The 15,756-nt window shown below is 49.5% G+C and overlaps 4 protein-coding genes across 4 annotated transcripts; all 4 read left to right on the forward strand.

Annotated features, from left to right (window-relative positions):
- Window positions 1-291: 291 nt before the first annotated feature.
- MRS44_005754 (uncharacterized protein) lies at window positions 292-2,551 on the forward strand (the record flags this gene model as incomplete). Its single annotated transcript, XM_046272499.2, has 2 exons — window positions 292-723; window positions 779-2,551. 2 exons carry the CDS (start codon window positions 292-294, stop codon window positions 2,549-2,551), a joined length of 2,205 nt encoding a protein of 734 aa, XP_046140675.1.
- Window positions 2,552-8,237: 5,686 nt separating this feature from the next.
- Window positions 8,238-10,825, forward strand: MRS44_005755 (uncharacterized protein; the record flags this gene model as incomplete). Its single annotated transcript, XM_065621521.1, has 4 exons — window positions 8,238-8,688; window positions 8,884-9,529; window positions 9,581-9,843; window positions 9,894-10,825. The coding sequence occupies 4 exons, from the start codon at window positions 8,238-8,240 to the stop codon at window positions 10,823-10,825; spliced, it is 2,292 nt and encodes a 763-aa protein (XP_065477593.1).
- A 1,040-nt stretch (window positions 10,826-11,865) lies between these two features.
- Window positions 11,866-13,233, forward strand: MRS44_005756 (uncharacterized protein; the record flags this gene model as incomplete). Its single annotated transcript, XM_065621522.1, has 3 exons — window positions 11,866-12,687; window positions 12,749-13,054; window positions 13,108-13,233. The coding sequence occupies 3 exons, from the start codon at window positions 11,866-11,868 to the stop codon at window positions 13,231-13,233; spliced, it is 1,254 nt and encodes a 417-aa protein (XP_065477594.1).
- Window positions 13,234-14,145: 912 nt separating this feature from the next.
- On the forward strand, window positions 14,146-15,602 carry MRS44_005757 (uncharacterized protein; the record flags this gene model as incomplete). The annotated part of the gene is made up of 2 exons (XM_065621523.1): window positions 14,146-14,472; window positions 14,526-15,602. 2 exons carry the CDS (start codon window positions 14,146-14,148, stop codon window positions 15,600-15,602), a joined length of 1,404 nt encoding a protein of 467 aa, XP_065477595.1.
- Window positions 15,603-15,756: the final 154 nt, after the last annotated feature.

Consider the following 15,756-nt stretch of genomic DNA (forward strand, 5'->3'; position numbering starts at 1 on the left):
ACGTGTCGCGCAGCCTCATCTTTCCAGCATTCTAACAATACACTCTCCGCCGATCGAACGGACACTCTGTACAATACAAAATCAGTCCATCAATATTTTACCTTTTGCACAATCATGGTAACACAAATCGGGCTTAATGGCTGTGATTAATTCCGCCGTCGCTACCCCGGAGTTGGCGATTACTAATGCCGGCTCAGATCTCCGTCAAAGCGGCGGTCGAACGAGCCACCGCTCTCATCTCCCATCCTCCGTCACCGGGATTCCGACAACGCTCAGTCTCGACTCCAAACCATGGAAAACACGGCATCTATAGTCCGAGAGCCCTCATTGGACGGTTCGGCACCCGCCCCGAAGCGCCGGAAGCTCCGCAAGGGCACGCAGAGCTGCTGGGAGTGCAAGCGGCGAAAGGCCCGGTGCACCTTCTCGGCCGCTACCAAGGACGTCTGCGAAGGCTGCAAACGCCGTGGAACCGAGTGTATCAGTCAAGAGTCGACTGATGAGCCGCCTCCTCCTGACAGTAAGAAGGGGCTCGTCGATAGGCTGGGCCATGTTGAGGCTTTGGTTGGGCAGCTTCTCAAAGCCGCTCGTCATCGAGACGATTTGGTCTCACCGGCGAGATCAGAACCACGACGACGGAGTTACAGAGATCGGCCAAGTCGGTCCCAGTCACCAGAACTTCGATCTAGCAATTTAGTTCGTCAACGCTCAAATCATGACATAATGGTACGTTGAAACATGGTCCGTTCAACCAGGTCCCAGAGATACTGAGATTATGCAGAGCGATACCCAAGAAGAGGTTGCTTCACACCCAGGATCTACGCCAACGACAGACTCAGTCCGCACGACTTTTGATGGCGACCAGGACCCGTCAACAGCAGCATATCACGATCACTTACGTCGAGGTCTCCTAGCAGCCTGGCCTAGCCCACAGGACCTGGATGCCATCCTCCGGCTCCCAATAGCAACTTCATCTATCATTTGCGCAGTTACGTGCACACATCTAACCCAAACAAGCGGCTCCCCACCATCATCAAAGACATTGCTGGAGCTGCCACCATCAGGATCGCATCCAACCTTGGTAGCCCGGAAACTATTGATACTGGCGACCTTTCTTCAGGGCATGCCAGCGTCATCTACACAACACCTTGACACTCTTGGTACCAAATATCATGGACTCATGTCGCGACTCGTCAAGACGACTCATAACTTGGTTACTTGTAATGACGAACTTGTTACTTCGCTAGAAGGCCTCGAATGCCTTCTTCTCGAGGCGCTGTACGAGAACTACTCGGGAAATCTCCGTCGCTCATGGCTCGCTGCGCGCCGAGCAGTCGCGATTGCTCAGATGATGGGCCTGAACCGGGGAGTCGAACCGTCCTCTCTCGACGGTGCCAGTGTCAAGCCCGATGACATGTGGTCTCTCCTCATCCAATTCGACCGATATCTCTGTTTGATGCTGGGTCTACCTCAGAGCTCATTTGATGACTCTTACGCCGAGGCCGAGGCCCTCGATTCCTGCATCCCATGGGAGCGGATGCATCGTCTCTGCACCGTTGCATGTGGGCGTATTCTACGACGGAACTTTTCAGACATGTATGACAAGAAAAGTGTTGAAGAGATTGGAAGGATCTTACAAGACGCTTCTACAACGATGCCCGCCCAATACTGGGTAGCACCAACCATACCCACTGCTGCCGGCCACATGGAGAGGATTCGCGAGACGCTTCGTTTCAACGATCACTTCATGTACTATCACCTCTTACTACAAGTGCATCTACCGTTTCTACTGCGATCGAATGTCGAGCCTGGATACGAGTATGACAGGATGACAGCCGTCACGGCAAGTCGTGAGATTCTGTCCAGATTCGCTCCCTTTCGGGAGTTCAGATCTGCCAGCTATTACTGCCGAGGTGTGGACTTGCTAGTCTTCACCTCCAGCGCGGCCCTATGTCTGGCACACATCACTGATCAGCGCAACCGAGGCTCTCAGACTGCCGGGCTTCACTTCCTGGCACACCAAAGGCTGAGTGACCGTGGCATGTTGGAGCAGATCCTGGGGTACATGCAAGAGGTGGTGCACCAAAACGATGACCCGATCGCAAAAAGGGTGGTTACCCTTCTTCGACACCTCCTCGCGATCGAGGAAGATGCAGCATCTGGTGGCAGGTACAATGTCACCCTGGTCACTGAGCGCAAGAAGGAAGAGGATCTCGGGTGCAGAGTCAAGCTAAGCGACGACGACACCATAATGGATATCTATATCCCTCATTTCTGCGTCATCAGAATCGAGCCCCAAAGTCCTGAAAAGGGGCCACAGACAACTCTCACCCAAACGGCAGCGAAAGACAGCCAACCAGCTACTACGACGGCGGATGTTTGGCGAGATCTATCACTAGTTCGATCTTCTCCTTTGCCGGTAAACGAAAACGGAGACAAGGCACAGAATACCGAGGAACTCCCTGTGGACTCTATCATAGACTGGGAGTTTGGGAACTTGGACATGTCTTTTCTGGAAAACTTTGTCGAGGGGACTGTGGGATTAGAGACTTAATGCCGTTCACCTGTCGAAAATCATATATTTTAAATTAATCAATCTGGGATTAAACATCGAGTTCATATTCCGCTTTTGCAGCGCATGCAAGAAGCTTTGCTCGAAGCTTTGGTCATTGCTGCTTGCTGCCACACTCTGCCCTAATTTGTCTCAAATCTTCAACTACATGATTGATGCAATAGCCTACGTGCATCTTCCTAGACGGACTCGAAGCTGTCCATTAGACTTGGCCAAGCGCAAAATCACTTCGGGAACGGCCCTCGTTGGAGGCCTTCGAGATGGACACGGTCGCCCCGTTTCTCCTCCTTGACTGTGTTGCGTCGTTGCCTTGACGGCGGCCGACTTGTTCGCGGCGGCCGACTTGCATGTGCATGTAGAAATTGTTAAGGAAATACTTATTCTGAGTGTTTGTGCTTTGTCCAGGTGAGAGAGACGTCGTTGTTAGTTATTCGCCACCATGAGGCGGAGCTCTCGGCACGGAGTGTAACCGACAGCCGGCGACCCCGTGATGCAGCTATTGCCACTGCCAGGTAACCTGTTTACGTATACCTCGGCTTTGGGCATCAAGGAGTTGGTTTTGCTTCCTCTTCATGTGTGTGGATGAGTCTAGAACAGGCCACATTACCTCGGACTTGTCGGAGTGCCGAGACAAGCTCTTGACTGACGAGTCGTGCAACGCCAGTCAGGTATTGAACACTCCACTTCCCTAACTGACAAAAGACTGAGAGAAAACTCATAGTAAGTTCCAAATTCGGTAGTATTCATCGTTACTGAAGGGGTGATCCCGTTGTGAAAGGTATTGCCAAGCGCTTATCGAGTTGCAACAGCAACTCTAACACAGCTATCTATAAGAATGACGATGATGAATACAGAAGGACATAGCGTTTTCTCTGATAGAATTTGCTGTACTTATGAAACACATTTGAAATCTCACTTATAAACAAGTCCGAGGTTTGGCACCCAGTTTTGCATGCGACAGGAATCAACAGCCCGTCCTCAGTTTTGGGAAACATCTGAATAAAAAAACACCTGCATATTAAAGAATGTTTTTAGAAGAAATAAAAACAAGTTGTTCTTTTATTCTGCTTTCGCTACGTTTCTGGTTCTTCACATCAACAACGCCCATGGCAACGGGAGTCTTCACCCCCTAGTTTATAGACTTTGCCAGGTTCATGTGAAACTAGTGAGCTTAGCCGTCATAAATACTCAGCACATATGAAGCAAACAATAAGCTTCCATTACACTATAATAAGAGCTTCATTAGTCTGTTGAACGGTAGAGGAGTTGTGATGTTGCCCAGATTTCGAACCAAGCAGTCCTGTGGACCAACCATCACTACACAAGTTACGGCCACATTTAGGCCCTGATCATGAAGGGGGTTCAGAATGAACTCGGCTTTGAGTTTTCGGGTTAGACGCCTATCAGACGCGCCAACCTCAATCCAGCACCACTTCCAGCAGGCGATAGAAGCATCATTGTCCTAAGTGCATCCTGGCATGTAACCATTTCGCCACGAGCTCCCGCACGTTGCGGACTTGCTCTTTGAGGTCAATTTGACGATGATCACACTGGAAATCGGGGTTCAAAATGAATGCGCCGTGAGGGGGTGATTCAATTTTAATCACGTATGCACAGAACAGGATTTTGGTACGAGACGTTAGCCAACCTAATTTTATGCGCCAGCATGTCCCTCCTCAAAACGTGATTCATTTTGAACCCCGTTCATGATCAGGGCCTTAAGGCACCAGGCCAATCAAACGAGCTCTTGAGTTGGCGCCTTGGGCACCAAATCTCCTGCCATGATGCCGTGCTGCTGCTCCCAATAGGCCCGAGTCTTCCATGTACTTGTCCAGGCCCAATGGGAGTATTGAGTCAACAGCCTGTTTGAGTCAATTGGACCTCGTGACAGTTGGCGACCTGACTCACTGGTGTGCGCTTCGATCCTCGTTCGAAGCATAGCTCTATCTTATAGCAGGGCGAAGATGAAGCCTTATCGCTTTCTTGAAGATTTGTCAAGATTTTAGAGGCCAACGGAAGAATTCCGTACTATCAATAACCAATAGTTTGCCATGGGGCGAGAACCGAACTGTCAAGCTGAAGCTATCGCCACTCTCGTCGTAGCGTTACAAGGATGATCCGGTGATTTGTCGCCATGGTTTGTGGGAGGGCTGCCAAGCCCTCTGTGGCTGGCTGCTTGTGTGATAATCCGCCGCCCAGTGGCGAACCATTTGACAGTTTGCCTCATTCTCATGAAACTAAAAATTAACGACATAAAAGCATGAGAGACACGATAGGCCTCGAGTAACTGTGTACAACGCACACGAAGGGCTTGCGTGTGACTCAGGAGTCATGTGAATGCTCAGCCTTGAGCTTTTCTGCTTGGCCCTGAACACTCCTGATACCACACTCATCCCCCCTCATTCTGGGCGACTGATGATCCAGGGGGCACAGGGAATATTCTGGAACACTCCTTCTATTTAGAAGGCGAACAGAGTTGAGATTGTATGAGATCCTTTAATCTGAAACAGATACACGTAGTGTTGTGGCTTAGAGTTGTGAGGGGATTCATGGGACACGTGCCAACATGAAGATCGCTCTTGGCTGCGGTATTGAGTTTTTTTCTTCAATATTCATACAAATTCTTGATCATGCAATACCGGAGTCTAATTATAGAGGAAAGGATGGCTCCTTTGATAGAAATATCCCTTCCAGCTGGTGCGTATCGAGGTGTTGATGGCTAGGTAGGCGCTGTGGTTTAGTACGACCTGAAATGATTAGGTCTATTTGGGCTAATTGCGAGATGAATTGGCTCTATACTAAAGATGAAGGTACGTATAAAGAGGACTCTTGGTTCAGTTACATTGGCACGTTCAAGAAAGCTTGGTTCTTCCTAGTTGAGCTTCATGTAAGCCAGATGGCCTGGGATACCAAGTTGCGATGGAGCGCTTCACCTGCGTACACATGCGTATAGCAACTTGCTGGGGTAAGTCGAAAACGCTAGATACGCCAAGTCTGGCGAAGCGTTTCGCTAAGGTGTCTGGCGGTGCAAATTGCGGTGTAGAGCTAGTAAGGCGCACTGCCGACGTGCGCTTCTGCACGGTCATCCTAGTCTGGCCTGGCTGCATTTTCGTGCCCAAGTCCTTCAAACTTGTTGACAGACCCAGATACCCCTCGTCGAGATGGAAGTGTGAAGCATGAAGAATAGCAGTTCTCCGGGCAATAGAGTGAATACCGGGCGTGTTTGGTGCTCGCCCTTCATCTTGAAACAACGATGATCCCTCCAGGGGGCCGGGGCTGAGCTGTCAAAAGCGGCTCCTTTCCGTCGATCCGGTGAGAAGCGGACTGCCCCCGGCACATGCCGGACACCCACGTTTATGTGTGAGCACCCAGGGCACCCAAGAGAAGGATGACGTGGTCTGCCTTGTTGCAGGACTCTTCATCGATGCCTAAGCCATTCTGACGTAAAAACGGCCCAGTGGAACCCGTGCTTGAGGCCGATTGGCAGCTTCGCAAGTGTTGAGTCACCAGGGCTGGATTTGGGCGACCTGACGGCCGCCTTGAGAGGGCCGTTCAAATCTTTAAGAGCCATGGTGAAAATACTGAGTGCTGGGGATATGCTATGGTGTTTTCAGCTAGATATTCCAGTGTGTTGGGACCGTATCTCTTGAAGTAAGTCGCAAGTGATACCTTTGAAGTCTGTTTAGCGGGCCATAGTAAAATCTCACCAAAGTCGTATTCAAGCTTCGTTTCTTTTAGGATCCTACAAATCTTGGTAATCAGACTATATATAGAGAAAGGTAGCTGACCACCACATCAGGGTAGAATCTGCCAGTGCCCAAATTCAGAGTGCCGGTAAATAACGGTCCATAAAATGACGGAAGACACTCTGCCTCAGTTCCTTGCTTCCATAAAGTCGAAATGTTTCAGAGCGTTCAATGCCCGCTTGATGAGCCGGCAAGGCACTCGCTCACTATGCCTCTACTGGTAAGGCGTGGATGATAGCCAAATTGCTTCTGCCCAGGCACCGATCTATTTAACCGTTTCATGTAGAGTGCCATGCGGAGAGCGACAGCCAACAGATGTCTTTGCTTGGGCGTCACCGAAACGGATGTCCCCCAAGTAGCGTGATTGAAGCATGAAATCGCATTAACTCAAGGAAGAGAGTTTAAATATGCCATTTGCTAACTCCAGGGTCTGCCCGGACACCCGTGAAGGCGCCCCTGAACGGCAATGGACATGACGGACTTAAGAGAAGAACACCTCGGAGGCTTTAAAAAGCGGGTAAGCAGTGACTCAAATCCCGAACGAGCCGAACCAAACCCATCACGGTCACTTCCTTTTGGGAGAGGCGGTGGCAGAAGATCTATGATTGTAGCTATAACTGCCGATAAACTCAAGGCGAAATTCTCACATGGGTGAGCATTCGTCGCCCCTCTACATCCGAGCTAGAGGCGCAGCGGGCCTCGGTACTCTTGGCCATGGCCGCTTACGTGGTACTTCTTAGATCTTCACTCTTGATTCATGTTGCATTTAAAGAAGCTGTGGAACCACACCTGGACTGGTGAGCTTTGCGAGCAAGCGTCAAGAGAGGGAAAAAAGTAGTAGATGCTTTTACCCGGGACTTCAGCCTTAGTAGAGCCGTAGCAGACTATTGCATAAGCTACACAGCTGTGTCTTTTCGTCAGCACGAACTCCGCAAAGGGTGGCATACTGCGACCCCAAAGGGTGAAGGGGGAGCGTGCTTAACAGGAAGAGCATGAACTTTGAGGCCGCGATTTCCCATGACTACCATACACATGGCAGATGCGTGCAGTAAGAAGTGGGATGTTTTGACGACAATATTCTCCGATAGGTACGCGCACACACCTCTCTGCACTCCATACTGCCACGTTTCGTCACATCTTTGGCCGACAAGACAATACTGCCTCGGTTAAAGGTCGAGAGATAAATATCCTGCCTCCAAGTGTGTTTCTTCTCTCAGGATCTCGATGGGTCAAGTGCTGATTTGCTGTGTAGCCATTGACTGCTTGCGGGCGACATGGAAATTCAACATGAGGCCACCTGGGTATCCCTGGTTGCGACTCATTCTTGACAAGGCGAGGAGGACGTCAGGAAGTTGAAGTTTGTTGTTCGGGCAATGCTCTCTTTATCAGTCATATGGCCTCTGTCATCGTCCGTCTCTCCGGTTGTGGCTCTGTCGGTCCAGCATGGGTCATTGAACTTGGCGACATGGGTGGGTCAAAAGCTAGAGATCTGTCAGATCGACCGGGTCTTTACAATTTCAAGATGTTATTATTGAGTATTAGAAGGGCCACAGGGGGTTTAAATAAGACTCTTGTAAGGCAGCCTAGGGAGGTCACTCACTACCATGTATGACATTTCGCGCCCTAAACAAGGCGGCCTTCCAGCCCCGCCATGGATCCCATTTCTAAGCGCCGCAAATGTGTGTACCTAATTAGGTTGGTGGCTGCCTCAGCCTCAATTGGTAGTACGACTGTCTTTCGCCCACACATGTGCACTTGAGCCCGATCTTCCCTCTCTTTCATCATCAGGCTCTCGACGTCTAACCCCTCACGCAGACGGCTGCCGAAGCCCTTATTCATGTCCCCGTATAGCTTGAGAAGGACTCCAGATTGCTCCATCGATAGCTGCATGCTCGAGACCAGCCGTCACAGCTCTGCCATCCATGACTTCATGCCCTTCTCCCCTTTGGCAGCCTGCAGGCGCCCCATATCTTTGGGAAGCCTTCCAGGACGTTCACCAAAGCTTCAAGCGGATGTTGAAAAAATACCAACATGTCTCGGACTCTCCCAACGATCCCCGGCCGTCTTCTAGGAGCAGGGGGCGGCCAGTGGCGAAATTCACCAAAGATCCTCTCTTGTCGTCCCTTGACCCCAAGATCTTCACAACAGCTACCCACCTTGCCCACTTCTGCCTAGACACCTTTAGCAGAGACCAAGATTGTCTAGAGCTCTCCTCAAAGGATCTTCCTACACCGACACCTATTTTGGCATCTGATTCTCTTCACTTCCTTTCCCGACCGAGTCGTTTTCTACGAACCTTGCACAACTTGCTCAAGCCTTCACGCTCTGCTTTGTTCTCTACCAACTTCACCCTGCGCGCTTTGCACTGGTTTTGTGGGTTTTTGATGACAGAAAACAGTTGTACGCCTGATGCTTTGGTCTATGTTCGATCGGATAAATACCTAGAAACAAGCAGTCACAGGGGAAATCCCTCTAGCGACGGTTCATTTGTCGAGGCTTCTTCCACTTCATATTTGCGACGCGAGAATGCGGACAAGTCGGTCTTAGACTCTAACTTTCCATTTCAAGTGTTGAATTCTTCTAGTCAAGCAGACCCTAGCAGCCCGCTATGTGTTTCATTTGTCGAAGAGAGCAGAGGACAACGGTCCATTCGTGGGTCATGCACAAGCCCAGGAATTACGCATAATATCTTGCCGAGCGATGGCGTTAATGGATGCAATCCCATCACAGGAAACATTTTGATCAGGTCTGAAGGGTACGTGAGTTTGGAAGATAAGCCATTGGCTTCTTCGATAATGGAAGAGAAGGATTTCATTCCTAACAGGCGACTTGGGGATAGTTCTAGCGATCCAGAAGACAACGCAAGCTCCACCAAAAGACAAGAGCACGGCAACTCAAGACCACCAGTGGACGGCGAAACATCCCAAAAGCCATCAAAAAGCCAGAAACCAAACTCTCACTACGACGAAGGCACAAATGGGACAACGAAAGCGGGCAAAAAACGAAAACGAGACTCGCCCGAGAGAGACGATGACGACTTTGACGATTCTGGCAGAGGCAGCGGTCGACCCAATACTGGAAAGAGAAGAAAGGATGAAGAAGAAGAGTCGGAAAAGAACAAATTTGCCTGCCCATTCTACAAGAATGATCCGCAAGCATTCCGGGCATCCAGGACATGCGTAGGGCCTGGCTGGTCTAGTGTCCACAGAGTCAAGTCCGTTACCACCTAAGTCCTATAGCGCTTCTAAGAGCTAACGGTGTATAGGGAGCATATCTTTCGTCGCCATATGTTATCAGATACTCAGTGCCACCACTGCATGGAAGACTTTGAAACACAGGTTGCGCTTGACGAGCACATCGAGACTCCATGTCGACGAAAACCACCTCTAAAATCACATGGCATCAACAAAAAGCAAGAGGGACAGTTAAGAAGTAGAAAGATGTATCAGAAGTCTCTCGATGAAGAGGAAAAGTGGCGTGCCATATACAAGATCATCTTCCCAGACGAGGAAAACATTCCCAGCCCATGTAGGAAATCTGTTCTGCCTAATCTGAAGTTGAAGCTAATGATGTTTTAGACTATGAACCAGAGGTTCCCGAGTTTCCAGACTATTATCGACAAATGTTAATACAGAAACTACCTGGGATTGTTACAGAACAGTTAAGAGCGGCGGGACCAGGGCTGATGAGACATATCACAGACGATGTGATGGCAAACCAACATTGCTCGACGAGTGGATTTGGTAGCAAATCAAATCTATCAGAAAACCCACAACTGGTACGACAGATTGAGAATGTGGTGGAAATCGCCTTGCGGAAAACACTTTCCGAGGTGGACCGCTCAAAGGAGCAGCCATTTAATGACTTTCAGATACCACGTCTGAATGTTGAAAGCCCCGAAGAGGAATCAAAGAACTCGATCAAACAGGAGAAACAAGTGCCGCTGATAGGGCCGACTCCGCTACAGGATGATTTTCTACTACCCCCAGGCATTGGTGGAAACGGACTGAAGATTGAGACGAGAGCTCAGTACCCGACCCCTACAAGTTCGGCTTTCAGTCGTTCGCCAGAGTTTCAGTTTGTGAATATGGAACGGAGTCAAATGGGATCAACGTCTCCTTTGGAGCTCGACTTGGCTTCCATGTTTGGGGAGAGTCACTTGGACGATTCTCTCCTGCACACAGCTGAAGGAGGTTCGATTGTAGAGCTTCCTAGCGTCACTTGGGACAACGTGGCCAACAATGACGCCGTCTTTCCAAGCGGCATGTACACCCCCATTCGCCAAAACTCAAACTCAAATGTTTCAAATGTTTCCGGGCCGGCAAGTGACCAAACCCAGGTCTTTGCCAATCTGGGACCACGACCGGAAGAATACCTCCTTGGATCTTGGGACTTTCCGCCACAGGTAACATCTATACAGTCTGTGGACTCGGGGTACGGTTCTATTGCTGGCCCTCCGGACAGTACCGCCCTCGACAATCTGGATCTCGATTCTTGGTTTCTCGAATGACGGCTTCAATAGAGGATAAATGGGTCTCAAATCTGGTGGAATGGGGATTATCTGTCGGTCTGATTGACAGGAATGACGGTGAAAAGGAAGAATATGAATTTGTTGAAATGATATAATACACGAGGGGAAAAGGAAGGACAATCACTTAAGCGCCGTTGGGAGAGGAGGCCATCTCTTTGGGCGTTTGCTTTTCCCCAAATTGAGAAGCCCACTTCTTGGTCAATTTTTATATTATTGTCCCGCCTGGAGGTATTTTTTGGCTTTCAAAGCTGGTGATATGGATAAGAGTCAAGGGCTACTCAGGCCCTGTTTCACCATTGGGAACATCATACATCTGGCTCCCGAAGGCCCTGATCCCGATGACGGGTGTGTCTCAAGGTTACGTAGTTGCCTCTGAAACTCCAAGTCAGGTATGTTATTTTCTGGTGAGAAAATTACTCCTAGTAAGATTGTAACCGTACTTCTTAGAATATCACTTTTCTCACAATAAGGGCCAATCCATAAGTAGTTTTTGTGTGAACTTGACACTCTTTCTAAAAGAAGCCCTCAGCCACAATAATAAATAACACAGTTATTGGCACATGCAGACATTGAAAGCCAATGCCGAAAAGCACCATGACCTAGAATAACCTTTTCTGGCTGCTGTGGCATGTTGCGTGACTTCCGACAAACGCCCCACCGCCCGGAGATGACGGGCCCGAGGGGACCGGCCGAACATGCTGACCCGGCTGACAAGTCTCGATTTTTAGGACCGAGTCCGTGGAAAGCCCGTGGACCATCCGCTTGACGACGAAAACAAACAGGAGCTGTAAAGGGGTGGTTATTGGCGCAGTCCGGGGTGAGCGTGTGCTCTGGCCAACCGTACACCGATTATCTCCGTTGTGGATCAGGTGAATTCCCCGACGACGGCATATTGTATCCCTGAAGACCGATGTTTCATTATAAGCCGCGTTATTCGGCATAGAGCTTATAAGGATGACATGGAACGCTAGAAGCATTGATCTTTATATGAGTATGCATCTTTCATTCACTTAGTCAAGATGAAACTCCAGGAGCTGAGTCTCTATCTCAGCTTTGTCAAGATCATCACGACATTCACCTTTCGATTCGCCATACAACGAGTACAGTCCGTCATCCACAGACACACATATCGAGCATCACCAAACCCACGCAATGTGGTAGTCGTTGGGGGTTCCTTTGCGGGATCGTATCTTGTACAACGGCTCGCCAACACACTTCCTTCCGGGTATCGAGTTGTTCTTCTAGAGAAGCAATCTCACTTTAACCATGCGTTTGCGTTTCCTAGAAACTCGGTCTTTTCTGGGAGAGAGTCCAAGGCGTTTATTCCTTACGACAACATCGCGGATGGTGCACCGGAAGGCATCTTCCAGCGTGTTTGTGACGAGGCTCTCGAAGTCACGGAAACAGACATCGAAATGGCCAGTGGTAATAGGTTGAGCTATGATTATCTGGTTATCGCCACCGGAGCCGCTCAGCCACCACCCGCGCGTCTCAAGTCGCATGATCGGGAAGGATGCATCACGGAACTACAGGGATTTCAGCAACGAATCAGCAAAGCCGAACGCATCGCTGTTGTTGGCGGAGGAGCAGTGGGTGTCGAGCTGATAACGGAGATCAGAGAGAAGTATCCCGATAAGAAGTTGACGCTCATACATTCGAGAGATCAACTTCTGCCAAGATTTGGGGCAAAGCTGCATGAGTTTGTCATTTCTGCTCTCCGCGCCAAGAACATTGAGGTGCTGCTGAAAGAAAGACCGGCTTTGCCCCCACAGTCTGGTCAAGCTGTAGGGGAGACACAAATTGCACTTTCGAATGGCGAGAAGAGAATCTGGGATCTGATTGTACGTTGACATATATGTTATGTTATCATGCTTAGGGATGCGTACTGATTGCGAACTATAGATTCCATGCACTGGTCTACGACCTCGATCTGACCTCCTGGCTACATTTTCACCGAAGAGTATCGCCTCGACTGGCGAAATACTCGTCAAACCAACTCTCCAAGTTGACCACCTCCCATCATCCAAGGGAAACATCTTCGCCATTGGCGACGTGGCTCAGTCTGGAGGAGCTAAACAAGGCCGTGCAGCTTTGATGCAATCCGAAGTTGTGACAAGCAACATCACCAGTCTCATCAAGAACAGAACGCGCATGGAAGAGTACAAACCGATTTACTTTGAGGGAGCGTTGAACCTCACTCTAGGAAAGGTACGTTCAATAAGTGGAACTACAGAGTTGCGGCGCTAACAGGAAGGAATTAGGATCTTGTTCTCATGTATATAAAGCGAGGGGATTTCGAGTGGGTGAAGGAGACGAAGGGACATGAGGATGAGGATGTCGGTGCTGGAAAGCAGTGGAAGATGCTCAACGCGAAGGAGACCGCTTGAGCTTAAGGAAGCTACATCTGCCAAGAACGCAGCTGTGGGCGATTGAACCAATATACCCAGAACAGACTCTAATCAGTTTTTTATCTCAAAGATATTCGCTAGGCAACATTGACCGATCTCGGAGTGAAGAGCGAAGAGGACTTGGGTTTAGGCTGCAGAGGAAAAGTGAAGTTCCGGGTAGGCTTCGAATGTTTGTTGACAATGCTGAGAGAGAACTTGTGCTAATGATTGCAGCGGCATGAAATAGAAGTCGTTTGTTGACAAGAAATGGTATCAACTGGATGTTTGACCGCCGCCGAGTTGGGGCTGGTCACCTTGGGACTGCTCCATTCATTACAATCACACTCTACTGCATTTCATCCTCAACAAGAATGCCTATTCGTGAATGTCAAAACGGTCACGAATCACGACAACTGTGTGCCCTCACTCTGTACCTATTTGTAATCAATAAAAAGAAGGCTTGCCCCTATTCCGCGGAAGATGAGAAATCAAGTCCCGGGTACGCAAAAGAAAGTCCGTCTCCACCCTCATTTCCGTCTGACATCACAACCGAGATCCCCGTGTTAGTGTCCCTTACAAACCCATCATACAAAGCTCTAACAATGTGGCTTCTTCTGTGGCGCAGTTCCGAGAGTGAAAAAACTCTTTTTCCCCAGATCTTCTCCCTTTTACAGCTTGACACGTCAATTGTTAATTGTCCTTATCAATCTGCTCACTTTTTATAATGAGTGGTCTTCTTGTCATTCTTTCTCCCATGTAATTGGTTGGTTTCTTCCATTTCCACTTGTTCCGGTGGCTTTTATTCCCCTGTTACTGCATCAGGGTGCATCTCAATGGTCGCTGGCCTCAAATCTGGCCAACAATCACCAATCCCCCAGGCTGTCGACGCCTGCTGGGCGTAATTGAGCCGAAATGTCTTTCCATCTCGGCCCCTCTGCTGGCCAGCACCTCCTCGACCCCTGGTCCCACGGCGTAGGCGTCATGAGCGATGTCTGCTCGCGCTGGTCGGAGCTCGACATCACGCAGATCGGGTCGCTTATCGCCATTGCAGGAACCGTACCCACGGCCTGGCGCTTCCTGCAGCGTATCTGGCGCGAGGCCTACGGTTACATCCGCCGCTTCTTCCTGGCTTCTGTCACAATCCCAGGGGTGATCCTCTTAATCGGAGCGTCGTTAAATGGATCATGGATCATAGGGGGCGCCATTATCGATCTTTTACTGGCCGCACCGACATCGGACGTTCTCATGGTGATAGAGCGGCTGCGCTGAAAAAGACGCGACATTCGGTCCAGTATTGTCCTCATTGGAACACGAGATGGATCTGGTACGGCACAGGTCTCTTTCTGATTACCCGCAGAATTGATGATTTTTCTGCATCTTTATCTGATCCCAGTTACGACGGCATCGGAGGTGAGGAAATCACAGTGAGCAGCTTTGGTTGGTCAGCAGAACCCATCAAGACGTTTATCGAAACCTGTCGCGAATATTCCGACAGACAAACACAATTCTTTGTCATCATCTATTCTCGAGATCGTTATGGTCTCGCCTGGAAGCCGAAAGCCCGGAAACCAATTCGACATCTCGACACGGTTCACTTTGACAACGAGATGAAGCAGGATCTCCTCGTCGATATCAGAAACTACCTCGACCCCAAGACGCAAAAGCGCTATCAGAGCCGCAGCATGCCTTACCGGAGGGGATATCTCTTCTACGGGCCTCCCGGAACTGGAAAGTCATCACTATCTGTGGCCATTGCCGGCGAGTTTGGCCTTGATTTGTACGAAGTCAAGATCCCAAGCGTCGCCACAGATGCCGACCTGGAACAAATGTTCCAAGAGATTCCCCCGCGTTGTGTCGTTCTACTCGAAGACATTGACGCCGTATGGGTAGACCGGTCAAGCAACGAAAAGAATAACCAAGACGGCAACCACGCACCAAACTGCACTCTATCCGGCCTCCTGAACGTCCTCGATGGAGTAGGATCACAAGAAGGCCGCATCGTTATAATGACAACAAATCGACCAGACCAGCTCGACAGCGCACTAATAAGACCTGGTCGAGTCGACATGAAGGTGCTCCTCGGAAATATAAGCCAAAAGTCCGCAGAAGAAATGTTTATCCGCATGTTCTCCCCCGACCTGGGCTGCACGACACATCTAGACATGCAAGAGATACGAGCCCTGGCAAAGCAATTCGCCAGCGCGATACCAGAAGATACGTTTACACCTTCTCTGCTCCAAGGGTTCTTCCAGCTTCATCTGGAGAGCCCTCAAGAGGCTGCTTCGAGTATTGCTTCATGGGTCAAGAAGGAGTTGGAAAAGACCTCGGATAAGGAGTTTGAAGTAATAACTAGTAAAAGGAGGGTGTAAGAGGATTTGTACTTTATGCGATTTGTATAATATGGGATAGAATTGTTTGGATTTGTATGACAGGCACAGGCTGCGATTTGTTGGTTTAATAATATGCTATCTATCTATTCACACCATACCCAACTTCTATCCTGATTCAGTAGCTTACACGATC

Source organism: Fusarium solani (genome assembly GCF_023522795.1).
Source record: "Fusarium solani strain SB1 chromosome Unknown bctg00000003_1, whole genome shotgun sequence".
NCBI lineage: Eukaryota > Fungi > Ascomycota > Sordariomycetes > Hypocreales > Nectriaceae > Fusarium > Fusarium solani.